At 58.2% G+C, this 27,604-nt stretch overlaps 1 protein-coding gene across 2 annotated transcripts in view; it reads left to right on the forward strand.

Moving 5' to 3' along the window:
- ZCCHC14 (zinc finger CCHC-type containing 14) overlaps positions 1–27,604 on the forward strand; it is a 54,789-nt gene that overhangs the window by 23,030 nt on the left and 4,155 nt on the right. Inside the window, exons 3-12 of one of the 2 annotated variants that reach the window (XM_059153422.1) lie at positions 8,443–8,516; positions 16,375–16,446; positions 19,082–19,191; positions 19,815–19,909; positions 19,990–20,044; positions 20,938–21,217; positions 23,188–23,279; positions 23,914–24,041; positions 24,911–25,051; positions 25,138–26,625. In XM_059153422.1, the coding sequence (XP_059009405.1) occupies positions 8,443–8,516; positions 16,375–16,446; positions 19,082–19,191; positions 19,815–19,909; positions 19,990–20,044; positions 20,938–21,217; positions 23,188–23,279; positions 23,914–24,041; positions 24,911–25,051; positions 25,138–26,625 (2,535 nt within the window). The remainder of the gene's footprint in view (positions 1–8,442; positions 8,517–16,374; positions 16,447–19,081; positions 19,192–19,814; positions 19,910–19,989; positions 20,045–20,937; positions 21,218–23,187; positions 23,280–23,913; positions 24,042–24,910; positions 25,052–25,137; positions 26,626–27,604) is intronic. The other variant, XM_059153423.1, reaches the window with a different exon arrangement.

Genomic DNA, 27,604 nt, shown 5'->3' on the forward strand with positions numbered 1-27,604 from the left:
ACCGAGCCTGGCGGGCCAGGGTTGTGAGTTGTCCTCCGTATTCTCCATGGAGTGGTTCTAAGTAAGAAGTTTCTTCTGCCCGGAATTTGGCGAGCACGTGAGGTTGGTTTTCTTAGTCACGCTTCTCGTGGTGCTCTGCCGGGCCTGGGCGGTCGCTCTTGGCAAAGCCTGAAGTCACTGCGAGTGTTATTCCTCTAGAGTTTTCTTGCTGTCTTTTCTGTATTCCACTTGGGGTTTGATTTTTCCCTGCTTCTTTGGAAGTCCTCAGCGAAGAGAGAGGTTGGACCGAGGTGTGAAAGTTCAGGGGACAGCACCGGGACCCCCGGAGTCTGACTGCTCTCGCCGGGTGGCGCTCAAGGCGGCGGTCGCCCGTCCCTGTGCTCTTCACTGGGCGGAGCTTCAAGCACGGCGGTAGAGGGGCGAGGACAGTAGCTGCCGGCGCGCGGCTTCAGTAGCAGGTGTGGGCCTGAACTCCTCGACGGCAGGCGGCACCGCCTGCCCTCGGAGAGCTCAGAGCTCCCCCCAGACCCACGTATCGCGGCCCACTGCGCGGACGCGCAGGGGACGCCGGTCACGAGCAAGACGGGGTCGAAGCCACTTCCGGTGACGCTGTCCGCGCAAGGAGTGGTGGGAGGGGTCCTGTAGCTGGGCTTTTGGGTCGGAGGAGGTATGTTTCCGAGTTACCCCCGTGCGAGACTGAGTATGGCAGGAAGCGTAATGACGCCGCAGACCACTCTCCAGACCTCTGTCATTCCTAGCACTTCGGGATTCCTAGGAGCTTCTGTGTACGTAGGTTATACCTGTAGGTGTTTATCATATGAGGAGTTAAAGCTGGGATTTTTTCCCCTAAATAAATGCTTTTTGTTGGGTGCCGTTGTGGTTTTGTGTTGGTCGTGTAGCAGCGTTGAGACACAGGGTAACATCAGGTCTTGTCCACCACGGAGAATTGGAGTAGGGGTTCTGGTAAGAGGCGTGGCAGTAAAACCTGGCTTCTAGACTAGTGGTTGGCTGCCTTGCTGGGGCGGCACCGGAGACTGAAGGTGCGTTTGCAGTGGAAGCGTTTGGGTAACTTTGTCCATTCACTCTTTCAACATTTTATTAAGACTTTGAAACCTACAGTAAAGTTCAGAGGATTTTACAGTGAACCCCTGTCTTCCGGATCCCATGATTTTATTGTATTTTACCTGCTTCTTCCCTTAGCTGTCTCTCCATTCATGAAGACTTTGCCTTTTTTTTTTTTTTTTTTTAAGACATTGCATTTTTTGGTCCATTTTAAAGTAAGTTGTCCTGTAGCCTTTTTTGCTATTTGCTTGCACCATTACTTTTTTGAAGACTGGTTGTTTGCAGCCTTCCTCAGCCAACAAGCTTCATCTGAAGCGCAGAACAAAGTTGTTTGAGTGACGGTTCTTTGTCCCCTGAAGACAGGGTGACTTGGAGAGGAGCAGCCCAGCTGACCATCCCACAACGGCTTCTTTCAAAAGCAGCTCTGTCCGTGTCTCCGTCGGGGAAGCATCCAGAGATGCGCATCTGTAACTTTTCAGGCCTTACCTTGAACTCCCAGCTGACCGCTTGATGAGGGGCACAAGAACTTGCCGTGTGCTCAGGGCTGTACCGAGGCCAGTGCGTGCTCACCAGCAAGGTCAAGGCTTTTAGCCTCTTGATAATCCGTGGATGGCTGGAAATCAGCCGCTGCAGGAGTATTTACACCTTGGAAGTGGGTACAGGCCGCAGATGAGGTGCTGTCCCACAGCCGGCCGTGACGCATTGTGCAGAGGTCCCCTGCAGCGGCCCCACCCCCCTGCCTGTCCTGTCTGCTGCGGTTGTGTCCCTGCTGTGTGTGCCTGCAGTGCCCCCGCTGCGGGCTCTGGGAGGAGCAGGTGGTGCTCTGAGACCTGTGAGCCCCGCACCCCAACTGTAGCGCCCTCCTCTCTCTGGCGGTCATGAGAGGTCACGACAGGTCAGCCTTCGTCTTCGCTTGGCTGACTCTCCCCCCCCCCCCCCCACCACTCTGTCCTCTCTTGGTTTCTTTCCATTTTGAAACCACGGACCATCGTGCCTCCAGAAGCGCTGGGGCGGCCTGCTCTGTTGCTCCCCTGGTAGCGCACATCCTGGTTCTCCTGCCTCTTCGTCTGCTCGTTTCCTGCGAAATCCCCTCTGTCTGCGCCGAAACGCCGGTGCGGTCAGGGCTCCTTGCCGGCGCGCACTTGCACTCTGTTCGAGTGTCTTCTGTGCCGCTGATGACTTTGAGATCGGAGTGATCTGTCAAAGACGGAGCGATCTCTGTCCCTTGGCCGGGACTCCAAATCCCTGTGAATATTTCCATCAAGGTGGCGCACTGGCGCTTCTGCCCATGTGTCCAGAATGGACCCATCCCTCCCGTAGTTTCCAGTATATGCGATTGTTGCCGACCTTCAGGCGTTGGGAGCCACACCTGCAGGGCCGCCCCAGCTCGCTGCCCCACACGAGCAGACGCGTCCTCAGAGCCCCGGCAGGTCTGGTTCTGCGGGCTGTCGCTGCGGCCGCCGTCCTGATTCAGGCCTCTGGCCCCTCTGCCACCTGTGGGTTCTCCTGTCCACTCCGTCCCCTAGCAGGGACCTGCACTACAGCTGGACCACAGTGTCCTTACGTAGGAAGCTTGTCACAGGGCTCCCCGCACTGAACAGCATAAGGTGCCCCTCCGTGTGTGTGTGCACCTCGTTGGTGTCACACAGGCCCGTGAAGTAGGGACCAGTCTTCCTTTTGTTCAGGGATCCAGTAACTGCCCAAGGTCACTAAGCTGGAAGGTGTCTCGTCTCTAACAGAACCCATCTGACAGCAGAGCCCACGTGCTTACCTTGACCTGCCTGGAGGAGGCCTGCTGTGGGGTTTGTGGTCTGGCCTCATCCTGTCCTCGTGTCCCTGCTCTGGTCTCTTGTCACTCCTCTGAATTGGTGGCTCTAGCTATGAACAAACTTCCTTAGACGCCCTGCACTGTCCTGCCTGGGCCTTGATCACCACGTCCCTCTGCCCGGATGGGCTCTTCCCTTTGAAGTCCAGCTCACATGTCACTGCTGTGAACTTTCTAAGTTTTGTGTCACTTTTGGTTAGTGCTGTCCCTAGCACATACTAATGCTGCATAAAATGTTTGCCCTAATATTTAAATAAGTGAAAACTCCTTGGGCCCTTAGGTTCAAGTGCCGTATCACTAACCCTTCAAGTAGAAGATGCGTGTGTTCGTTTCCTGTCGTGCTGCTTGACGCGTGCCTTGTGTCAGTGTCACGTTTTCCAGATCACGTGATGCACTACTCGGGTTCCTGTTTATGTTTTTGGAGAATTCACAAGCCAATCAATGCAATGTAGCTAGATGATTAAAAAAAGTCAAAAACAAATCAGGGAAATCTTAAATATAAGGTGACGGGTCCTAGGAAGGTAGTGGAGAGGAGGCAGCGCAGGCTGATTGGCAAGTAGCGGAGGCTCCGGTTTTAGCAGGAGCTGAAAAGCCGCTTCTGAAAATGACCCCCACTAACCCGGACAATCAGACGGAAGGGAGACGCCCGTCGGTATTTGAGGAACATTATTACTCAGCTGAGACTTTTAAGAATATAGTTTTACAGTTTTTAGATGAAAACTAGATCTTAGTTAAAAATTTAAGCAGGAAGCATCTTTTTTTTAAAGACTATTTATTAGGGGTGCCTGGGTGGCTCAGTGGGTTAAGCCGCTGCCTTCGGCTCAGGTCATGATCCCAGGGTCCTGGGATCGAGCCCCGCATCAGGCTCTCTGCTCGGCAGGGAGCCTGCTTCCTCCTCTCTCCCTGCCTGCCTCTCTGCCTTCTTGTGATCTCTGTCAAGTAAATAAATAAAATCTTAAAAAAAAAGACCGTGTTTATTAGCACACAAGCAGGGGGAGCGGCAGGCGTAAGGAGCGGGCAAGGCCAGCTCCTGCTGAGCGAGGATCCCAGTGCAGGACGCAGTCCCAGGACTCTGGGATCGTGACCTGAGCTGAAGGCAGAGGCTTAACCCACTGAGCCACCCCGGCACCCCTAAGCAGGAAGCATCTTAAATTATTCTGGTTCCGTTTCTTTAAGTAAGAAGACGCTGAATCCTTCTGGGTAAGACTCGGGAGAAGGTAGAGTTTGTGCGGGGGCTGGTCTTGCGTCTTCTCCCGCAGTTCTGACTGTGATGGCTTGTAGCGTCGTCTGGGTAGGTTTTGAAGTGGTTTCGTATGTGGGGCACATTGAAATTAAACTGTTCGACAGAAGATTTACTTGATCGAAACCAAGTAAAGGATTCATGGCAGGAAAGTGTCAGCCGCTCCGTTTTTTCCAGAAGAGTGGAGGTAGCAAGGAAGATGTTTCAGAGGAGTGACTCGTTCGTGGAACACATTGAAACTGTTATCCATAGGTGTCTGAGATCAACATGTCAGTGACATCACAGCTTTCGTAAATCACTTGAAGATGCTTGGGGTGACCTTTAGAGCAGTCTGGACTGGGAACTCCCAGGACTGCAATCACAAGAGTGTTTCTGGTCCTGGTTTTGTCGCTGCTGGCTGAGAGAACTTTGGGTCTGGCTCAGCCCGAAACGATCAGCGACTTTTTACCAGCCCCTTCCCCCATTCAGATGCACAGTCCTGTTTCAGGATGTTTCGAACCCCTGGCTTGGATCGCTCAAGCAATGCCCGTGTCCTTCCTTCCCACGCAAATTCCCTCCTGCCTTTTCCAATTACATCAGCACGCTGGTTTTTGAAATTAGGTATTGATCCAATTATAAAAGTGGTCGTTGGGTGGAATTAGATGTTTTATTGAAGGCCGTGCGGTCTGACTTGCAGGACCGGAGGCGGATTGCTGGCGTGTGCCGTGAATGAGAGAAGAGTGAAGTTGAAACAAACGGTCTTGAAAGGAGACCGCCCGCCCGCTTTGCTCTCTCAGTTCAGCACGAGCGAGCAGGCCGGCCTGGACTCGGCTGCCCTTGCCTGGGCCCCATCAGTCCTTGAAAGACGTGCCTGCGTGCAGTCCAGACCCTCGCCTGTTTGCCCCACACAGGAGCCCCCCTGCCTGCTCCACCTTCCCAGTGCGCCTCTGGCTGCGGCCCGTCTCTCGGGGAGTCTCCGTGCGCCATGCGAATCCCCGTCCCTGCCCTGTGGATCGATTTCCGGCCCCCGCACCTGCCGTGGCCGTTTGCACTCTTCAGAAAATCACGAGACTTCTCTGTGCCAGTTGGATGACCCTCTGAGGGACTGACCAGCGCAGCGTGAGGCAGGGGTCACTGTCCTTCAGGAGAGAAGTGGGTCATGGGCAGATGTTTGCGTGCATATGGGAACAAGTGCCCTTTAAAATCATGAAACTGCATGATGGGAATTTGGGATAAACTACTCGTACTTCCACCACCACGCACAGTGATTCTTGTCAGCTTTGGTAACTTATTTTTCAACTTTCTTTTGTATTTTAAATGACTCTAGCCATGTCACACATACGCTTTGTAATTTCTTAATTAATATTACAAGCTCTTTCATGTTTTTGTTTTTGTTTTTTTTTTTTAAGATTTTATTTATTTATTTGACAGACAGAGATCACAAGCAGGCAGAGAGACAGGCAGAGAGAGAGAGAGGGAAGCAGGCTCCCTGCTGAGCAGAGAGCCCGATGCGGGGCTCGATCCCAGGACCCTGAGATGACGACCTGAGCCAAAGGCACAGTCTTTAACCCACTGAGCCACCCAGGTGCCCCCATGTTTTTGTTCTTGAAATCGTGGTCTTTAACATGAGCTCCAGAATCGAGAAGCGGCTTCACCATCTTTGAAGCCTAATGACAGGCCCCACAGCTCCACACTAGCCACTCTTGCCCCCGCAAACACTGCAGGGCCCGTGCGACCACACGTGCCTCCACGGGGACAAGTCCCCTGCGGGCGGAAGAGCAGAGCCCCCCGCGGTGCCTGGCACCCGAGCCATACACACAGCCCACAGGTGGGGTGGTGGCGCCGGCCCATTGTGTGGCTCTCTTCGGTCGCCGTCCTGGCCAGGCCTCCCAGACTGGAGCCGTGGAGTTCCAGATGCCTGGGTTCCTTGCAGACGGCTGAATAGCGTTCATCTGCTTTCCATGCTCTCCTGTCCAAAGATGAGTCACTTCCGCCTTCAGTCCAGTTGGGGTTTTCTCTCTTGACTTTTTTTTTCATAAATCCTAATATTATCCCGTCCTGGGACATTTAGGTTCACATCGCTGTCTCGTGGCAGGGAAAATGCTGACGACATTTTTCTGTGTTCATTGACTTCATATATTCTGTTGTTAATAAAAAGGGGAAGATCTGGATTAGAGTGATGTTGCTGTGGGTCAGTTTTAAAAAAATATGGATTGGGAAAACATAAAAGCTATTTATTTGCTGACAGTCTGATGGAGGAAGCCAGACAGGAACAGCGAGTGGTTTCACTGAGTGAAAACAGGGAGGTGTGCAACCTCGAAATGTGTGTTCTTTGTTTTTCCAGAAAGGAAACAAACACCTTTTTTTTTTTTTTTTCTTAAGAGTAATTCCTTCCTGTAAGGTGCTATTTTAAGCTTAAAATACTTAAAACCGAGTGGGTTCTTGTATCTCCCAGGATGCATATTGACCTCGATGCGACTTTACAGAGTTAGGGAGACCTAGGAGAGAAGAGTTTAGCAGGTAAAGGGTCTTCTCCAAAACAGCCAGTAACCTCTGTGCGTGCAAGGACCCATCTGTCACGGTCGCTGCTCTGTTCCCAGCCCCAGGAATTTGACCTTGTGCACAGTGGGAATCTGATAGGACATGTTGGTGAGCAAACAACTGTTGGTTTTAGACAAAGATTGCACATTTTTCCGCACAGGTCCAGATAGTGAATATTTTTGGCTTTGGGAGGCATGGGGTTTCTGGCACAGCAGCCGGGCTCTGCTGTCGCGGGCGGACGGCAGCCACTGACGATACGTAAACAAATGGTGCGGTCGTGCGCCAGCAGAGCCGTGTACACAGACAGGCCCAGGGCAGCCTCCCGTCTGCCAGCGCCGCTTCGCCTGCGCTGTCCAGGGGAAGTCTCGCCGGTGATGGAATGTTCCATGTCTGCTGTGCGGCACGGTGGCCACTGGCCACATCTGGCTGTGGAGCACTTAGGCTGAGAAAAGCACAACCCAAGAATTAGATTTTTAATTCTGTTCGGTTGTAATTAATACACGCATAAAGAGTCACGTGTGGTTAGCAGCTGCAGTGTTGGGCATGGCAGGGTTAGAACCTTCCCTGGAGCGCGTTGCCCAGAGCTGTCTGTCGTTCTGGGAGTTGTGTACACGGTAGGGAATAAAGAGCTCTGTGGCCCAAAAAACTGGTGAATAAGAACAGACTTGTGTCTTCAGGACTGCAGGAGCCTCTAGGATTCCGTTGTGCCCAGTCTCCCAGGAAGTCTTGGGATTTTGCCTCTGAGCTGCTTGACCGTGAGGCTTTCGAGGCGTGTCCTTGAATGCCGTAGAGCGCCGGCATTCTCGGGGAAGACCTTGGGAGACGCTGGCCTGGCAGGCCGGGATGCCAGCTGTCTGCAGGACATGGAGCTTCATGGTTTCAGGGGTCCTGCTGGGTGCTTGGACAGTTAGATTTGGAAGGTCCGTGGGACTCTCTGTAGTCCGTGGCCCAGGGTTATCTGGGACCGGGAGCACTGACATGGAGCAGGACGTGTGTCACATGCACGTTCTGAAGCGCCTGGTCTGTGGTGGGCTGTCCTCCGTGGCCGTACGGGGTGGCTCGACTGCCCATGTCCACAGACAGTGTAGACGCGGCGGGAATCCGTTCCCTTAGCACGTGAGAGACGTTGTCATTACGTGCACACCCCAGTGTGGCTGGGCAGCTGGGAGCCCGCACCACCTTTGTAAGGGGCTGTTCTCTGTTCAGCGGGAGTTTGTGCTCAGGCGTTTGCGCTTTCACCCCGATCTAAGTGCCGGAGAACTTGTTCGCACCCTTCGAGAAGTTCTGAGGGGCTGCCGGAGGCGGCCAGGTCCATGCTGGCGGTGGTTCACGTCCGCCGGCACCAGTGCCCCCTGCCGCCGCTGCCTTGCGGGCTGCCTGCACGGTTATGGGACGGTGACGCCATCGCTGGGGACAGGAAGCTCCCCCGAGATGCTGTGCGGGGGAGTTTTGGTGAAGTTGGAGCAGATCCCCTGGTCTGCCCTCATCGCCGGGGTCTGTGCCGCAGCGCTGCGGGCCCCTCCTGCTCTCTTTCCCAGGACGCTGCTCTTCCTTCTCTGTGATTTGTTTTGATGCCGACCCATTGTCCCTGCCACCCCCATTCCTGCGAGTGACGACCGTCTGCTTCCCTCTCCAGCCGCCCCCAGCGAGCCTCGGCAGAGGAGAGCCAGCGGCGCCGGCGTCCGAAGCATCGTTTTGAAAATTGCTAAAATGTCAAATGCTAACGAATGTATACTTCAAGGTTTGATTTCATTTTTATAATCTTGTTTGTTGTTGTTGTTGTTTTCTTTTACAGTGAGTGTCGAAAAGATAGACCTGAAGGGATTATCACACAAAAAAAATGACAGAAACGTTGAATGTTCCTTTGAGGTAAGATGCCGAGTTTTTTTCCCCTTTTCTCCTCTAAGGGGCAGGAAGGAGACATTTGCTCTGAGCAGACACTTAGAATGGTCTGAGTGGAAGGCAGGCCGTCTTGCCAAGCCAGTGCCGGTGCCCGTGCCGGGGACGCAGAAAGCCGGGCCTGGGTCCCGAGCGAGCCGCCTCCCACCTGTGTGCTGAGGGGTGTCTGGACTCATGTGTTCAGCTGCCGCTGGCTGGTCACCAGAGTTGGCTGACGCAAAGACACTGTGTGACAATTGAGACGCACTGTGATTTTGGATTGGAGGTCCGCAGGAAGCGTGGCTTGTGGGCCTCACAGGGGGCCGGGAGCCAGGCTCCGTGGCGTCCTTGCGGGCCCGGGCTCCCCGCCATCGAGTGCTTTGACACCCCTGGGGTGTGCGCCCTCAGCTTCGTGGTCCAGGGGAGCAGCCAGGGCGCTGGTCTTCACGTTTGAATTCCAGGTAGCAAGATACAGGATGAAGAGGAGGGAAAACTTTACTTATTCTTTTAAGAGAGAAAAAAGCGGCCACTAGACATTTCCACTTATGTTTTGTTGACCAAAACTTAGTTTCTTGATTCTACTTAGCTGCGGAGGAAGCTGGAAAATGTATCCTGGCTGACCATCCCCCGGGGTTCTGTTCCACGGCTGTCCCGTGGCGTGAGGCTGTCCTTTGACTGTGCGCCGGCCTGAACCCTGAGTGATAAGGAGCACTGCTTCCTGCGCTCCCAGGGAGGGTTCTCAGGAATCAGCTTCTGGTTCGTACCTAGTGTCCGTGGTCTGATCCCGTGTGTGGTTCACTGACTTTCCAAATGTATGGCTGCATCAAAATACTTCAAGTACTTTTGCCACCGAAAGGATAACCTCTTCATTTGATTCCTGAGGGGGACCGCATTGTGAGAAGCCCTGTTCACCGTGCCTGTGTCTTCAGAATGTACGAGAAAGCTTGCAGGCTGTTGAAACTTGGGACCAGCACCCAGGTCTCAGCACCTGGAGAACCTTGGATTCCTGATATCTTCAAGGCCTCAGAGGGGTGGGAGCCTTGTGGGTATCCGGGACCCCAAGCATATTGGTCCCCTCCGCCACGCTCTGCATCTCATGTCCGGGCCTCCCCTTGCGGTCACCACCTCCACAGGCCTGAGCCGTTCTGGGGGCTGGGCCCCACTCAGCCCATCTGGTCTTGCCGGGCTTTGACCCGGCCCCGTCTGTGGGCCCACAGTCTGGGCTTGTACAATGTGAGATGTGGTGACTGTGGCTAATGTGACTACCTTGTAGCTTCTCTTTGAAGATGTGAGCTTTGGCAGGATAGACGCTTGGTCTCTTGTGGTCTCTCATGCCTCTTAGGAGGAGATGAAGTTATGGTCAGGAATGGGGAGACAGCAGGCTGATGAGAACGGGGCATGGTGCCCTGAGTCCTCGGCAAAAGGAGCCTGGAGCCCTGAGCTTGCAGCGCCAGACTCAGGAGTGTGGCCTGGTGTCAGCGCTGTCACCCGGGGCGGAGGTGTGTGGTTGAAGACCCTTCTGCCCCGGCAGGTGAGCCAGCGTGTTCTGAGACTTAAAGCCAAAGCTTCGGTTATCTGCAGATCTTACTTTTCTTGAAGCGATAACTGACAGAAGTATTTTCGTATTTTGGAAAGTGAGAATTCTTCTCTCCTCTAGAAGTCCAAACTTTTTTTCTTTTGGGGGTACTTTTTAAAAAGATTTTGCTTATTTATTTGAGAGAGCAAATGAGTGGGAGGAGGGGCAGAGGGAGAGAGAGAGGGAATCTCAAGCAGACCGTGCGCTCAGCACGGAGCCAGGCCTGGGGCTCAGCCACTGAGATGGTGGCCTGAGCTGAAATCAAGAGTCGGACACTCAACCGACTGAGCCACCCAGGTGCCCTTTGGAGTACTAACTTGATGTGCCCTCAGGGATTCCCAGCCCAAACCATGTTTTTGTTGAATGGTAACTCCAGGCACAAAGGAAAGATAGGATCAGCCTTAAAAAGATTGTTACTTTGTTATTACAGTAGTAACACTGTTCATTTACGCAGCTGAAACTATGTGCTTGTTTTGTGCGGGGCTGGTGGGAAGCTGCTTGTGGCTGTAGTACACGGGTCAGGCTGGGGACTCCTGTCACGCAAGGAAGGGAGACTCCTCGGGGCTGTGCACCTTCGGGAGTGTAAGTGCGGGTGGCCCGCCAAGTGCTGCCAGCGCCACGCTCCGGAGAGAGCACAGCGGCGAGCCCACCCTTCTCCCCCACCTGCTGTCGTCTGAAATGACTCCCCTTAAAAATAAGCCCCAGTAGGATTTTTCTGTCTTAGAAATGAACAAGCTAGCCCTAAAATACATACGGAAGGAACGAGAGAGCAGTCGAAACAATTTTGAGAAGAAGGATTAAGTTGGAGGCTGCCCATTGCCTGTCTTGGAGACTCGCCATCAGACTCCGGGGACACTGGTGTGTCGGGTCGCTGTGAGCATGGGCCACCTGTGAGCGGGTCGGAGAGAGTCCAGAGTTAGACCCGCAGGTCAGTGGCCGACTGATGTGCACGCGGTTCAAGGAAGAAAGGACAGTCTTTTCAACAAATGGCTCCGGAACCCTTGGCCAGACCTCTCACCTCACGTAGTAAACTAAGTCAGAACCGATCATAGTGCGAAATGTGCAACCTAAGACGATGAAAGTTCTGGAAGAAAGCACGCAAGACTGTGGCTCGGCAGAGGTCCCTTTGCTCCAGTACCCAGAGCATGACCCACGAAGAGCAACAGGAACAAGCGAGCTTTGATCAAGTGTCAGACTTGCTCCTCTAAAGGCCGGGACATGGCCGAGCAGGGTGCAGTCTGGGAGGTATTTGCACATTTTGTGCTCGACAATTTTCATCCCAAACGAAGAACTCTGACCCCTTGGTAATGAGAGAGCAACCGGGTAAAAAATGAGCCGAAGATTTGACCGACACTTTAGCAGAGAGTGTTCAGAGGGTGCCTTCCCACCCGAGCGGATGTTGGGCCCCCCTCGCCAGCAGCAGGATGACCGTGAGAGGCACAGGGGGACGCCACAGCATGCCTGCGGGATGGCCGAGCTGGGGACCCTGGGCCGGCGGGCTGCTGGCGGGGGTGCACATGGTCAAGCTGGGCCCTCTCCAGCGGCCGACGCTGTGCTCTGGCTGCGGCCTCGTTGCAGAGCTGTCTGGGAGTTTTATAAAAAGCTAAACGTTTCCCTGAAGTATGTCCCATTAGTCCCACCAGCAGGTACTGACGCACTGGGTCACACAGAGACTTGTATGCGACCGTTCACACCACTTGAATGTGGACCACCCTGAGTGGCCGTCCTCAGGAGAACGGATCAGCGCGGCGGTTCCAGAAATACCGCGGAGGGACCGCCCGGAGCGGAGAGCTCTGAGCCAGTGTTACACACGAGCAGTGTGGAGAAAACTCAGATGATTACAGACACTGTGTGAAAAAACCAGACCTTTTGCCAAAAAAATGTATGGTGTGGGCCCATTTACATAAAACTAGGAAAGGCAGACTGTGTCCAGCGACAGAAGGCACACAGTGGCTTCCTGGGGGTGTGGGACACGATTGTGGCATTGATGGGAGTGGTGGTTTCCTGGACACAGACACAGGCCTAGACTTAGCACTCTATGCCCTTTAGGTGGGTGTGGCTTATGGTCTGTTATCAATCAGTAAAATTTAAAAAAAATAGTTACCTGAGGATTAAGCCTTGCCTTTTGTCCACAGAATCCCAACAAATGAACATTATATAAGTTGTCCTTTAAGGGAGGTGTCTTTTCTATGTGGAAACAAACAGCTACCCTTCCAGGACCGGAGCCATCAAACGCCATTCTGGGCCGCGGCGGGACGGCCGTGCTGGCTATGGACGGAGACTCGGAGAAACCGTGCCTGCCGGCTTCCCGGGCTCTGGGGGGCCCGGTGGCCCTGCCCACCTTCCTCAGGCCCGTTTATCTCTAGTTCCCCTCCTTATGGACCAGTGTTTTCCAGGATACAAATGAGAGGCTTCTCTTGTAGCGGAAGGGAGATGCTCTGGTACGCTGGCAGGTACCGCACACGGGCGTCCGTGCTTCCGGCTCGCTTCCGTGCGGTTGGTGGGTTTTCACTGGCATTGGAGCTGCTCCTTCTTGGCTCCTGAGGGGTCAGATCTCAGCGTGCAAGGAGCCCAAACGCAAAGTCTGCGCGTACAGACATGCGTGGGGAATGTCCACATTTTACCTGTTTTCCCATATTCACTGTTGAAAAACTGGAAACCGTTGAAAAAAAAAAAAAACTTTAATAAAAAGATTTCTCGTTCAAAGTGAAGGACAGAGAGGGAAAAGACCAGAAGATGAGTGCAGACCCTTACGGCGCCTCCTAGACTGCAGCATGTCGGCAGCGTCGAAGGAACTGTAGAACCCGGCTGATGAGAAGCATTCTTTCCTAAGAGCCCAGGCATTCATGTTTCCTTTAGTGCTCTGTCTTTTCCTTGAAAGATTTATTTTTTTCTTTTCAAGATAATCTTATGTGCTCTGAATATCTTACTGCCATTAGCAGAGAGGAGTCCTTTTCATCAGCTGTTCTCGCAGAGTTCAGAGCCCGGTAATCCTGCGAACGTGGCCTTGAGCAGCTGGCAAGTGTCGGGACGCGCACTCCGGTGGCTCTGTGGTGTGGCTCTGTGGTGTCCGTGTGCTGTGGGAGAATTGCTGATCCTGGAGCCGCAAGGTGCGCGCTCAGGCTTTCCCTCCAGTCGTCTCTTTGTGTTTGCCGGTTTGTCTCTTGCTTGGGAACAAGTACTTAAAAAGGACTTTGCTCCAAAAGTCCTATGATGATCTGCGAATCCCCCATCTTGTGCTCTGACAGGCCCGGAGCCCTGTTGGCTCCGTCTCAGAGCTATGGTTCTGCTGCCACGTGCTCCGATGGTCCTTGGTGAGCCCCAGATCTGCCCCTCATCCCCACCCATGTGACCCGCCCCTCCTTACAGGCACCATCCTCTGTTCTCAGGTCTTCTGTCGTCCTCTGTCTGGTAGCTGCTTGGAAAGGGCACTGGGGAGGGTCCGCCTGTGAGGCCTTCCCTGTGTGCCTGTGCCTCCTACCTCGCCCTCCCCGAGTGTGACCGAGAGCACCGGCGGAGCTGGGCACCGCTCTTCCTCGGGGGCCGAGAGCTCTGCTGCCTTCCCGCCTACTGATCCTGAGCTCGGGCACTCGTGCCTGTTTCCTCGGTCCTGGGTGTTTGCGTGCCGCTCACCCGTGCTTGGCTGCAGGTCTGTCTCCGTCACTGTGCTGGGACTCGGTGGGCCCTTTTAACCTGAAAGCTCACATCCGTAGTCGAGGGTCCCGGTCTGAATCCTCCTCGTTGATTTCCTCTGCGCTGTGTCTCTCTTGTCCTTGCTTCGGGACTCCTGCTCTCTGCATACTGGATCTCACGCCTGGTCCTTTGTTTGATTTCTTTCTCTGTTTTCTTCCCCTTTGATGTTCTGATCTACTCGATGGAGGACTCTGTTATCTCCCCCCTTCGTCAGTGGGATTTTTCACTCCTGTCCTGCTTTTGATTTCAAAGAATACTTGTTCTCTGACAATTCTTTCCTCGTAGCATCCTGTTCTTGGGGATGGTTTTCTTCTCTTAGATCCCTGAGAATATGAACGATAGCTCTGAGTTTTTTAAAACGCTTTTCTTCTCCCCCCAGCGTCTGTGTTTCTGCCTGGCTGCCTTGAGCTCTCCGCGGCTGGTGCTGGGTTTTCAGGCACTGGGCTGCCGGCTCACGGCCAAGGTGCGGCAGGAGCCGTGGGCCGCCGGGCCTCTGGCCGGGCTTCTCCCCATGTGGCGAGAGCATTCTGCTCCGCACGCCCGAGTCGGGTGCCGGTGGGGACGTGGGGGATGGAGCTGACCAGTGAGTCAGAGGACTGAGATGTAGCGTGCTGTAGTCCTGGGTGTCTGTCTGGGGTACGTTTTGATTTTTGCGTATATTTAGGGCATTTATAAGTCCGGCTTAGTGAGGCTGTGTAGCTGTTGGAACGGGTACAAAGGACAGGAGGCCACCGCGCCGTCACGCATCGGGCCAGTGTCTCCTTGGTGGCACATAACGTAATGGGGTAGCCTCCGTTTGGTGCCGCCTTGGCGGTGATGGGCCGTGTGGGCGGCATGTGGCTCTAAGTTCTGTGCCTCCCCTGGGGCCTGTGCCCCCCTCTGGGGTGGAGGCCTAGCCTGGCGGTGAGGCTGAGGGTGAGCGTGAAGGAAGCCTGCGTCCACTGCGGAGCCCGGCGGTGCCGTGGGCGGCCCGCAAGTGAGCCCGTGCTCTGTCTGCCCTGGACTGGAGCTCCCGCGCCTCTGGGGGGGAAACGTAAAGTGTCAGGAGCTGACGGCCTGTGGCAGCGGTGCCTGCGGGAAGCACGTCGTTGTCGGGGAGGCGGCATGTCTGTGTCTGCGTGACCCGACGTGTCAGTGCTGCGCGTGTCGCTGGGGCATTGGATGTCGTGTGTTGGGCTTCACGCCGCATTCGTGCCCTGTGAATGTGGACAGCGAGAGAATCGGGTTTGCTCTTGGTGTGAGAGTCACCAGGAAAGGGGGTCCTGCAGCACGTTCTGCACTGTGACCAACCAGGACGTCGCCTGTGCTTTGGGGCCGACGTGGGAGGGCCACGGAGTTTCCGCCTCTGTCCTCAGATGGTGCTGCTGGTTCATTGGGTGGCAGCTTGCCCCACACAAGCAGGTGGGGGTCTGCAACTTCGTGCAGGTCCCTCCGGGCGGCGAGGAACGCGGGCGCCTGCCTCGTCAGGGAGCCCTGGGCACCGCACCCCTTTCTGCCCGGTCTGTGAGTCCCCGGAGTCCGAGGAGACGGCCCTCTTCGCGGTTGTTCTATGGTGCACCCGCTGTGGGGAAGGAAGGGCCGTGTGGGCTTCCGCAGGGGAAGGGGGGTGAGCGGTCCGGCGGCAGCCGCAGTGGGCTGCTGGTCAGAAGGCGCAGGCGGGGGCGGGCGCAGGGGGTCTTCGAGACCAGCACGCCGCGTCAGCTGCATCGCTGAGAATACAGCGTTTTCTTTTTGGTCGTTTGACTTCCTGACTTGAAACCCCCCTGCGGCTTCTGGATCTGAGGGCCAAGTTCCTGCTTCATGGCCTCACCCTTCTTGTGGCCCTCCCCCCGCACCCCTGCTCACCCCTCGCTGGATTCCCTATTCCCAGCGCAGCTCCCACCCTGCACCCGCGTCTCTGTGCTGCTCTCCCTCCTCCCCCATGGTCCCTAGCGCCCTGCCGTGGTCAGGAAGCACTGGAGAAGCACTGGGAAACCAGAGGGAGGAGACCTTCCCCTAGGACGCCTGCAGTCCACCTGGGGGACGGGCCGGGACATGGCGATGACACGAGGCTGCCCGCCCGCCCCATGCAGTGTGGACATGCGGCTGTGTGCGGCTCGGGTCTCGGGCACCTAGAGCTGTTTGCTGAGCCCTTCCCACTGCTCCCTCCCGGCCCCCCTCCCCCGGCCCCCCCGCTGCTCCCCGAGCGCTGACCACCCTCCGGCCCCCTGTTCTGTTGGGTTCCCGAGGGCGGGGGCCTGGTCTCGTTTCCAGCTGCGAGGTTGCCCTTGAGGACGGTGTGCCTGGCACGCACAAGCCGTCGTGATTGTCAGTGACTGTGCGCACTTCGGGGGGCCAGGCTCCGCTCGGGGCTGTTGGCCTGATTGCACAGAACAGGAAGTGACGCTGTCAAAGACCAGAGTGACGTGAACTTTCTTCTCATGCGTTGGGGGGCTGAGTAACAACCCCGTTCAGCAGGTGCTCCCCGCGTGGGGCTCGCACGCTCACGGCACCTGTGCCCGCGAAGACTCCGCACAGGTGTGTTGTGAGGGACGTACGTGGCGTCTGTTTTTAAGGTTTGTTTGTTTGTTTGTTTTTAAGGTCTTGTGGTCTGATTCTTCAGTAACATCAGTAACCAAATCTCCCTCTGAAGTGACTGAATTTATTTCAAAGGTAAGGTGGTTCAGGGCTCCTCTGGAAACCCCAAAGGCTCGGGGTAATACCGCAGTGACCGGATGGCCTCCCTCAGCCAACAGAGCGGGTGACGCGTGCGTGACCGCCCGGACAGGGCCCTCGGTGCCGCAGTCTGCACCCCTTGCCGTTGCTGCCGGCGAGAAGCGGCAGGACGCTGAGGCCGGTGCAGGCGGCTGAGGGCGGTCGGCTTCAGTTACCCTGCGGACACGGGCGGAGTCCGGTCCCGGTGCCATCTCTTGTCCGTACGATTCGTCCTCGGGTCGCTTCTGCAAGTGCCATCCAAGCGCAAGCTTCCGCTGCTCGGTAGATGCAGACCCCAGCCTCCCCGCACAGGCACGTGCATGGGCACCTCCACGGCTCACACGTGTCTGCCGCCCGCTGGCCGGGCTGTCGCGGTGAACTGCGTCTTGAGCGTCTTTGTCAGTCCTCTGTGTCTCCTAGGGTGATGTGCTGAAAGTGTCTCCAACGCGAGTGTCCGTCTCTGCGCTAGGGTCAGGACGCCGGCCGGTGGGGGTCCGGTTGGCGGACCGTGCCTCGAGGGCTTGGGCAGGAGTCGTTTGCTGTCGCCTGTCCTCTGGCCTGTCAGCTGCGCTCTCTGGAATGACTGACCCCGCGCTGGCACGCGCAGTTCCCTCTGTGACACTGAGAACGTGGGGTGTCCTCCCTGCGCGCCTGTCCACCTGCGGAGCGTCCACGGCTCCGGTCTGCACTGGCGGGAACACGGAGCCCCCCGGGCTCTGACGGTGCGTCACGCTCCCCTGGCTTTGCCCTCTCTGAGCTTCCTGAGAATCGGGTTCCTGGTCTCTCGTTTCAGAGAACCTTCCCGTGGGCTCCTCCGACGCCTCCATCCGCCTCTCGTCCTGGGACTTGAGCTCTCTTCATACCTTTGACGTTGTTCACAGCTCTCGGTGCCCTTTCGTGTTTCTGGTTCTTTCCGCTGTGTGTTCTGGTCAGACAATTTCCACTGCCCTGCTCTCGGGCTCCCTGACGTCCAGCCCGCGGCTCTGCCCGGCTCATGGTTGTGTGCTGAGTTCTTCATCTCTGGGACGGTGGTTTCTGTTTTTCCTCGGTTTCCCACTGGACACGTCGTCCAGCAGAGTTTGCTCTCTCTGCTGAGGTTTCCATTCGTTGTCCTGCATGTTGTCCGTTTTTTCGCGGAACCCTTCAGTACGCGAGTTGCGGTCACTGACCGTCCCGGCCTGGTGGTTCCCGCAGGCAGTTACCTCTGAGCCGGGCTCTGGTGATATTCGTCACAATGCTTTTCATTCCCCCTTATTTTTTTCTGCATCGTGTAATTTTTGATGGATTAGACATCATATTTAGAAAACACAGAGGCGGGGGGAAAGGGTACATCTGTCCGGAAAAGGGCGTGCTGCCGCCTTTCCCAGCCCCCAGTGGGGTTCTTGATTCGGTCTGATCAGCGCTGGGGCTGGGGCTGGGTTTTGTCGCTGCTACAGTTATGTCCACACACACCACCCCCCGGCCCTTGGAGGTTTCGGCTTCCTCTGGTTGACGGCAGCAGGTACCTTGAGCCTGGGGAGAAGGGCCTGCAGTGTCAGAAGTTCCTCTTGGGGGTCCGGCCTCACCTTGGCCCTCAGCTGTTTTGTGTCCATGGCCTGGAGGGGCTCTCCTTGTTCTGTGGGGAGACGGCAGTTACTTACTGCCTAGTGACAGACTGGTGCTGGGGCTGAGACGCTCTCCATCCTCCTGGTCCAGGCTCAGTCCCGGGCACAGGGCGCTTGGGCTTCTCTGTCCCTTTCTTCGCCAGCAGCAGCTGGCCTCCTCTTCGTACTGAGGCCGTACCCTCAGCCCAAGAGGGCTTTTGCCCTTTCTTCGGGGCCAGCGGGCCGGCTTGTTCCTTCCCCCAGAAGCAGGGCATCTTTGCCCATGGCCTGGTGCCGGGAGGAGCCCCTCCCCACCCCTGCCCCACGGAGGCAGGACAGGAGAGCTTTTGGCTCATCTCCAGAAATGGAGGGTTTGCTTGGGCCCTGGGAGCAGGAGCAGTCCTGTTCCTCCCCGGCTTACGGGCTTCCGTCTTGCATTTAGAGAAGGCTCCAGGGAAGGCGTAGGTCAGGCTCCCAGGAGCAGCCAGCCGCCACCCCTGCTGCCTTGGAGGGTCTCTCCAGTCTCCTGTGGAAGTGGGCCTGGGAAGGAGGGCATGCTCCCCTGCATCTGGGGCTCTTGGCTGACCAACATCTGGCCACGCTCAGCCCGTGGGAAGTGTCCGTCTTCTGACCTCTTTGCCTGCTGGCTTGGCTGCACCTCTTCCTCGTGTTGCGCCACAGCAGACAGGGTCATGGTCTTGTCTCTCCGTGGCGGGGCAGGTCCCTCTCGGAGTTCCGCTCACGTGGTGGCCTTGCGGCGGCGTGTCCGTGGGCCCACGGATAGGTACGGTCGTGTCGTCTGTGGAGGTTTTTACAGATGCCTTGGGGGGGCGTAATGTTCCTTTGTGGCTTTCCACGTCCTCAGTGGAGGTGGAGCCCGGACGGCTGAGAGCAGGGTGGGTTGTAGCATCCCGCAGGTGTCCGTACCTTGGCGCCTGCCGTCTCTCAACCGGAAGAGGCCCGTGTCAGGTGAATTTTGACGACGTCCCGTGCTTTTCCATCTGTTTCAGTTACCCCAGCTGCACCCCGAGGACAACCTGGACAAGTTCACTCCTTGCTTAGCCGGCCCGGATTCCTTTTACGTTGAGCGAAACCACGTGGATCTGGAAGCGGACCTGAGGTGAGGCCACCTGCACTTGCCCGTGGGGTGACGTGGGGCGGGGCCGGAGCGGGGCTGCGCACCTGAGCTGCCTGGTCATGCCAGCAGTCTGGGTCCCGGAGGTGTCCCTCGGGGTTTCCCTCACTTACGGAGAGCCTGGTGGAGCTGCCGCACGGGCAAGGCCCTGAGGACGCGCGTGGAGCTGCCCAGCGCACTCCTGCTCCCTGTGGTCCTGACCGTCGGAGGGAGTCGAGTGCAGTCACTGTCTCTGTTCTGCCCTGGAGACTTGAGGCTGCTGCGGGACAGCAGTGGGGCCTGGAGGAGTCCCCTAAGCCCGTGCCTCCTGGCCGTGGAGCACACTGTGGACGGGGCAGCAGGCAGACAGGGCCGGTCTGCTTCCTGGGTCTGGGCCCCGCGTCCCAGCCCCAGTGACGCACGCAGGTGCAGCCTGGCGGCGCACGCCACGGGACACAGCCACGGGCCGACCCTGCCCTCGGGGATCGGAGCAGGGAGGATGCCCGGGGCTCCCGGTCACTGTGCTCTCCCGCGCGCGGCGTCCCGTAGCTGAAATCAGACTCGGGCTCCCAGTTCGTTTTCGGTAACAGTGATTCTAATGCCCACAAACCCCTTTGTTTCATTTTTAGGTATTTGGCTTCATTACCTCCTCACGTGCTAAAAACCGAGCAGGTCAGGAAATTCTTCAGCTCTTCGTCTCCCACCCAACAGCTTCAAAGTCCAAGTGAGTGTGCGACGGGGTGACGTGAAGATGGAAACCTCTTGATTTCCTGCATACGTGATGGCCTTTATCTCGACTTGCAGGTGCCGGCACCCCTTCCCTCTCTAAAGTGGGCACCGTGCTGGGCGCGTCCGGAAGGTGAGGCGCCTGTGGCAGCTGCATGTCTCAGTCTGCGGAGAGATGGCTTGTCACTGCGTGGCGATGATTGTTTGTACAGTGAGGCCGTCCTTGCTTTTAGTCTTGATACTGTCGTGAGGGCAGTGGGACGGACACTCCAGTTGATGATCTCTCTGTGTAAAGAAAGTGGTTCTCTGAGCCCCCGGAGTTGGAAGTCCCCAGGACTCTTATCGCAAAAGCCAATTTCCGGGCCCTGCACACCCTAGGAGACCAGAATTTCAGAAACTCTTCATTTTTATAGGCTCCCAGGGAGCGATTATGCCCGTGAGGTGGCAGGGCCACTGCTCCAGGGGTCCTCCATCAGCAGGAGGCCTCACGGTGACAGTGGCGGTGCTCAGGTGACAGGCTGCCGTTGCCGTGGGCCGGCCTTGCAGACAGTGACGCGTGCGCACGCACTCTTGAACACGGGGGCTTCCAGAGGGCTGCCTTTTCTCCTCACCGCGGCCTGCGGTCTCCCGGGTACACTGTGAATGTGGGGGTATGCGGTCTGGGCTGGAAGGGCCGAGGGCAGAAGGCAGGACGGTGAGCGCTCCTTCCAGTCCGCTGCTGGGACGCGCACTCGTGCAAACGTTAAAGGGTCAGCGGTCAGGTGCACTTAGGATTCTCAGTATCCTGCTCTGACAGAGTAACAGACCGGGCAGCTCGGTCCAGAGTCCGGTGGTGACACAGTGGCACACGTCCCCACATACAAACACATGCACACCTGCAGGGGGTGGTGTTGAGGGCAGCGGCAGGAAAGGACAAAGGTACCGCAGTGGGCGTGGCCTCGGGTACGGCCCAGCACGGGGAGCCCACTCCGCCCGTGTGGGGGGGGCTGCGGTCCTGGGAAGACCACCTGTCTGCTGTCCCCACAGGCCTGTGTGCGGCGTGGCCGGTGTCCCCTCGTCTCAGAGCGGCACGCAGCACCACCTGCAGCACGCGGCCAGCGCGGCCGCCTTGCCCCACTGCTCCCACACGGGGGGTGCAGGCTCGGCGCTGGCCTACCGGGCCCAGATGGACTCCTCGCCTGCCATCCTGATGCCCTCCGGGCTGCAGCCCCCTCAGACCCAGGAGCAGAACGGAATCCTGGACTGGCTTCGGAAGCTGCGCCTGCACAAGTACTATCCCGTCTTCAAGCAGCTTACCATGGAGAAGGTATGTGCGTGAGTGCGTGGGCTACAGAGGCGGCGTCTGCACTGCCCCTGATGGGGAATTCCCGCCGCCTGGTATTCAATGCCTGTATGTGTGCCCCGAGTCCTGCATGCCCACCGGGGCTGGGGGGTGGCACTGGGTGTGCATTGGAAGTCCTCTTGCTGCTGAGGCGAGGACTCCAGCCAGATGGGTTGTGAACAGCTTTGTTCTTGTTTTTTTGTAAGAGAGGCTGGGGTCTTCGTGTGATAGGTACTCTGAGTGATAGGAAGGCCACTGTGTCTCTGGCAGCCGTTCACATAGACTTGGCGAGCTCTGGGCACACGCACCCTGTTAGATGCCCTCTGCCTGGGTCGTGCGTGTGCGGGACCGCGGTGCCCGAAGGGCCTGCTGTGCCCGGCACCCAGGTGCTTGCCTCCAGGGAAGCTGCTTTTGGTGATCAACTGATTGATGGTCACACAGCTCCAAGGAATAGACGAGTTTTATATGTCTTTGAAGCAGTCCTACAAAGATTTTTTTTTTTTTTTAAGAGATGGGGCAGGGGGAGGGGCAGAGGGAGACAGACTCCCTGCTGAGCGCGGGCCCTGCCCGGGGCTGATCCATGGACTTGGAGATCACCTGTGCTGAAATCAAGAGCCGGGCGCTTAACTCACTGAGCTACCAGGCGCCCTGGAAATTATTTTTTACAACAGAGTTCTAACTTTTGTTGTTAAAGAAAATTCTGGAATTTCTGAAGTCTTGGCGTCACTGAGCAAACGGAGTTTGACCCATGGCCCTGTTTGAGCTCTGATGCCCCTGCTGGACACAGTCCCTTGGTGCTTCTATCTCTGTGAAAATCTTTGTCTGAAAATCTGCAGTTGAACCTGGAAGTCAAGCTTTTAGAACAAAATAGGCAGCTTCTAAGTACATTTGTAATACTCTTGGCTTAAGAATCCTAAGAAAACAACAGATACTGCTTTAATGGAATGTGGGAGTTGAACATTAGCCGTAAAAAGCGCGGTGTGAGCTGTGGTGAGAACCGGAGTGTACTGTTGGCTTCGTAGAAGACGCGCGGGTCAGTCGCCCGTTCAGTCCCGGCGGCTCCGGCGCTTCCCGACCACTTGCTTCCCAGCCGAGTTGCTTTGCCCATGAAATGAGGGTGATTTTCACACACAAGAGCTGTTGGGGCTCCCCTGTTTACAGGAGGATAAATGACTCGCGCCTGAGGGGCTGAGGGTCCCTGGACAGGAGAGGTGCACCCCCACGGATGCGGGAACTGCGAGACGTTTTCTTGAGTCCCCCACACAGCGCGGCCCTTCCTGCTGCCCTGTCTTCTTCAGGCCGCGTGCGGAGGGCCCAGGGGACAGGGCCTCTGAGCCTCATATGCAAAGGGAGCATTGCGTATTTTGAACAAGGGACACCATGTCTTTAGCAGTGGACTGTTGTGGTGTTCCCATGGCCTTTTTTTTCTCCTAAAGATTTTTTTTTTTTTTTAAAGATTTTATTTATTTGACAGAGTTCACAAGTAGGCAGAGAGGCAGACAGAGAGAGGGGGAAGCAGGCTCCCTGCTAAGCAGAGAGCCCGATGTGGGGCTCGATCCCAGGACCCTGAGATCATGACCTGAGCTGAAGGCAGCGGCTTTAACCCACTGAGCCACCCAGCTGCCCCTCTCCTAAAGATTTTATTTATGCATTTCACAGAGAGGGTGAGCAGGAGAGAGATCAAACACAAGCAGGGGGAGTGGGAGAGGGAGAAGCAGGCTCCCCTGAGCAGGGAGCCCGAAGCGGGACTCAGTCCCTGCCTCATGACCTGAGCCGAAGCAGATGTGTCATGACTGAGCCCCCAGACGCCTGACCCCCAAGGCTTTCCTTACCCAGTTAGAGTTGGTCTGTTTGCATACGCTGCTGGCAGGGTGTAGTTATTAATATGGCAGGTTCTTTGTTTTCAAGTCCTAATTGAGTCTCAATAACTTTGTAATGTGTTTCTTCTCTGGAAGTTTCTTAGCCTCACGGAGGAAGATCTGAATAAATTTGAGTCCCTCACAACGGGCGCAAAGAAGAAGCTCAAGACACAGCTGGAGCTGGAGAAGTGCGTGTGATGCCGGACGCCCCTTCCTCCCCGCGGGATCCGTGGCTCCCAGTGGGCTCCTAATCGGATGGGGGCCCCCGTGGGGGTGACCTTTGGGTGGCCCGGGAGGCGAAAGACTTCACCGGAGGTGGAACCCAGGGGACAGGGTGCTGAGGAGAGGCTGTCCGCCGCAGGGGTGGGGCTTTTTGGAAAAGGGGAGGGGGACAGTGTGGCTTCTCCCCCGTTTTTGGGACCCGTGCCGGTCGTAAGTCACCCAGGGGCCGTCTGGAGTCTCGGGGGGTTCTGAGATGGGTCACCTCATAGGCCTGCATTAAGCCCGAGGGTCATTCCAAAAGCCCCTCGGTACTGAGCCGGGGCTCACAAGCACTTCCCGCCAAACGCCCTGGATCAGACGGCCTGGGTTGGGGATGGAAGCTTCACTCGTGATCACAGTCACACGGTGTGGTTGGGTCCGCCAGGAAAGGCCCTTTGCATCCACCAAATCAGAGTGCATCGTGTCCCACCTATGAGGACGGTTAGGGGCGGTCACCCTGCTGTGGCCCCTGGGCCCTGCTGCAGAGCCGGGGCCACGGGAAACACTTTTGTGGCCAAAGACCCAGATGCTCACCTGTTCGCACGCTCTCTTGTGGCACAGGGAGAAGTCGGAGAAACGGTGCCTGAACCCTACAGCCCCGCCCCCAGTCACCAGCAGCGGCGTGGCCCGTGTCCCCCCCACCAGCCACGTCGGGCCCGTGCAGGGTGTGCGAGGCCCCCACGCTGCAGGTGGGTGAGGACTGGGCGGCCTTGAGCGGGGTTAGGCGCTTCCTTCGGAGGGGAGTTGTCAGCGCGCGGCACGCGCACCCTTTCGCCACTTGCGTCTTTTGAGCATTTATAGTTTCTGTTGATTATTGTAGCCTTTATCATTCCCACCGTGAGAGAATAGGAGGGACGTTTGGGTTAGAAGCTGGAGACCAGTGATTCAGCTGAAGTCGTAGAAGCGGAGGAATCAGATGCAGAAGCTGCAGCGCAGGAGGGAGAGGAGGGGGACCCCGAGCACATGGAGATTCGCTTCCTCCCTGGGAGGGCGCAGACGGGCCCCGTGTAGGCCCCTGCCTCGCAGGTCTGTGTCGAAGCACCCAGGCTGCGTGTGCACAGCTGCCCCGTTGCGGGTGCTGGGAGCCACGGGGCGGCCTCCGCTCCCTGCCTTCACCACACGGTCGGGGCGCAGGGCACCCTGCACGCCTGGCAAGCATCAGGGCGACGGGGCGCCAGGGAGCGAGACCCGCAGTGTGTCTTTACAGTGGTTACTTGACTATAAAGCTCTTCTGTCCCTTGGCCTCCTAAAATGGGGTATCTCTCGGTGTTGGGGATGACTACTTCTGCCCCGTGGTGGCTGGGGACCCTTGTCTCTTCCTTTGCGGCCTGTGAGCCGGGCAGTATGGCAGCCCCTGGCCGGAGACTGGCTGTGCCCACACCTGTGAGGAGGCGGGCGTGGGGCTTCGGGCTGCTTGTTGCCCCCGCATCCCCGGGTCCCGTCACCCCCGCCTCCTGGGGCCGGCGCGGGGCTCCACAGGACAGTGTGCCGGGAGGCCGGCGGGGAGGGCACGGGAGCCGTGGCCGGCACGACCCACGCCGGCGCCCCTTTTCCGCAGCGCTGCGGGTGGACGTGGAGCCGCCGCCCCAGCAGACGGCGCGGGAGGGCAGCTCCTCCGAGTGCTCCAGCTCGTCACCCAGCCCCATGGGGCTGCAGGCCCGGGACGAGAGCTCGGACAGCGCCGAGGAGAGCGACAGACGTAAGGATGCCCGGCCAGCCTGGGAGCACTGTGCTGCCCCTGCCCAGGCCCGGGCGCCGCGTTGACCGCTCCGTTTCCGCCCGCAGGTGTGGACGTGCACGGGGAGGGCTCGGAGAAGGAGAAGCCCGTCATGCTGCTGAACCACTTCGCGTCGGGGTCCACCAGACCCACGGCCCAGGTTCTCCCCGTGCAGAACGAGGCCGGCTCCAGTCCGTCGGGCCACCACCCCCTCCCCACCCAGATGATGGCTGCGGCCTCGCACCTGGCGCCCATCCGGATGCTCAATTCCGTGCACAAGTCGGAAAGGGGGGGCGCGGACATGAAGCTCCTCCCGCCCTCTGTGCACTCTCTGCTGTCTCTCGAAGAAAGGAGTAAACTCTCGGGACCAAGAGGCGGGATCAAAGTGGACAAGAACTTCGGCCACGCCGTGATCGACGCGGCACCCACGCCCACCCCCCAGCAGCCCCTGCAGGTTCTGTCTGCCCTCGCCGAGAGCAGCTCTGTGTCACCCACGGTCTCCTTCGGTCCCCGCACCAAAGTCGTGCACACGTCCGCGCTGGACAGGGTGATGAAGTCGGCTCCGCAGCCGGCCCTGGCGGGGGAGGCCAGCACTGCTGCCGCGGGCACGTCGGGCGCGGTCTTCCACGCGGCCCGGCCCCCCATCAAACTTCTGGTGTCTTCATCTGTCCCCGCGGATTCCGCCATTTCTGGGCAAACTGCCTGTTCGAATAACGTGCAAATAAGCGTGCCCCCTGCAATAATAAAGCCGCGGGCTGCCGTGTGCGCCGCCAGCACCAAAGCTGCCTTCTCCGCCATGGGCAGTGTGCCCCTTGGGCCCCTGCAGGCCAGCTTCTGTGCGAGCAGCAACACTGCCTCTTCCAGCAGCCACCCCTCCGCGTCCTTCGCCAGCATGGCCACCGTGCCCAGCTGCCCAGCCCCCAGCTCCAGCCCCGCGCTCTCCTCGGCCCCCGAAAGCAGTTTCTACAGCAGCGGTGGCGGGGGCGGCGGCGGCGGGCCCGGTGGGGGCGGTGGGGGCTCCCCCGGGAACCTGCCCGCCTCCAGCCAGAACCACCACCACCACCACCACCACCAGCCGCAGTCGGCGCCCCAGCAGCCCGCGCCCGGCCCGCCACCCGGCTGCGTCGTGTGCACGTCGTGCGGCTGCAGCGGCAGCTGCGGCTCGGGGGGCCTGACTGTCAGCTACGCCAACTACTTCCAGCACCCGTTCTCGGGGCCGTCCGTGTTCCCCTTCCCCTTCCTGCCCTTCAGCCCCGTGTGCGGCAGCGGCTACGTGGGCGCCCAGCAGTACGGCGGCGGCGCCTTCCCCGTGGTGCACTCGCCCTACGGCGGCGGCGTGGCCCCCGAGCCGGTGCTGGCCGGCCAGTCCGCCTTCGCCGTGCCACCCATGCCTGGCTTCATGGCGGGCGCGGCGGGCGTGTACCAGGCGCCGGGGCTGGGCGGCGGCGGTGGCTCCGGCCACAAGAAGAGCGGCAACCTGTCGTGTTACAACTGCGGGGCCACCGGGCACCGTGCTCAGGACTGCAAGCAGCCGTCCATGGACTTCAACCGGCAAGGTAAAGGGGGCGGCCACCGAGCGGGCTGCACTGGGGCACGGAGCACCCCCGTGTGGGGACACCGTGGTCCACAGGCTGCCTCTAGAGCACAGATGCTCCTGGCAGAAGCGTGTCCTTGTCGCTGGGCTGGCCGTGAAGGCCTCCGGAAGGGTCGCGTGGTCTCCAGCTGCCCATCGCTGCAGCCTGCTCCTCTCTCCGAGGGGACCGGCCGGCCGGGGGAGGACACGCTGGCCCTGCGAGCCGGGCAGCCCGTAGGGTTGACGGAGCGCCCCGCGGGCCTGGTGCAGGGGTGCGGGTGCTGCGGTGGGCTGTCCTGCTGCTGCTGCTGTGCTGCTGCTCCTGCCCGGGGGACCCGGCCGGTGGGGCGAGGAGGCTGCGTGGTGTTCCCTGCGGCCACACACTCCATCCCCCCACCCCCCATTTTTACTTCCACTTGCTCTCTTTTGTCTCTAGTGCGGGTCCGGTGTGTGTGTGATGTGGGGACACGGGCGTGTTCTCGCTGTAGGCTTGGGAAGGGAGATGAAACCAGGCAGGAGGCGTCTCTGCCAGCTCCGTGGTACTCACGGCGCGGCCTGGGGTAGTCACCTGGGCTCTGGAGATGTTTGATGGTTGCCCCAGACTTGGGGTTCCACAACCTGCCTGTGCATGTGGTCAGCCAGAGAGCGTTCGAGGCAAGCCAGCTCTGGTGGCAGCTGGGGCGGGCATCCGTGTGCTCACCGCGTGGCCGGCTCCCGGACCCGTCAGCCCAGGCCTCTGGCGAGGGTCAGGCCTCCCCAGCCCCCTGCCCGGCCGAGCTCTGGAAGCAAAAGAGAAGCGGCCCAGGGACCGGCCGTGTTACCCCCGAGGCTGATCCACCTGTACGGCTTAGTTTTGGGGGCGGGAGCGGGGAGAGGGTCTGACAGGGAGTCCGGACTTGCCGCGCCTGCCTGTGGACAGACTCCAGCAGGAGCTTTGGGCAGCTCGGTGGTCGCAGTGATTC

This window comes from Mustela lutreola, chromosome 16 (assembly GCF_030435805.1).
Source record: "Mustela lutreola isolate mMusLut2 chromosome 16, mMusLut2.pri, whole genome shotgun sequence".
Taxonomy (NCBI): Eukaryota; Metazoa; Chordata; class Mammalia; order Carnivora; family Mustelidae; genus Mustela; species Mustela lutreola.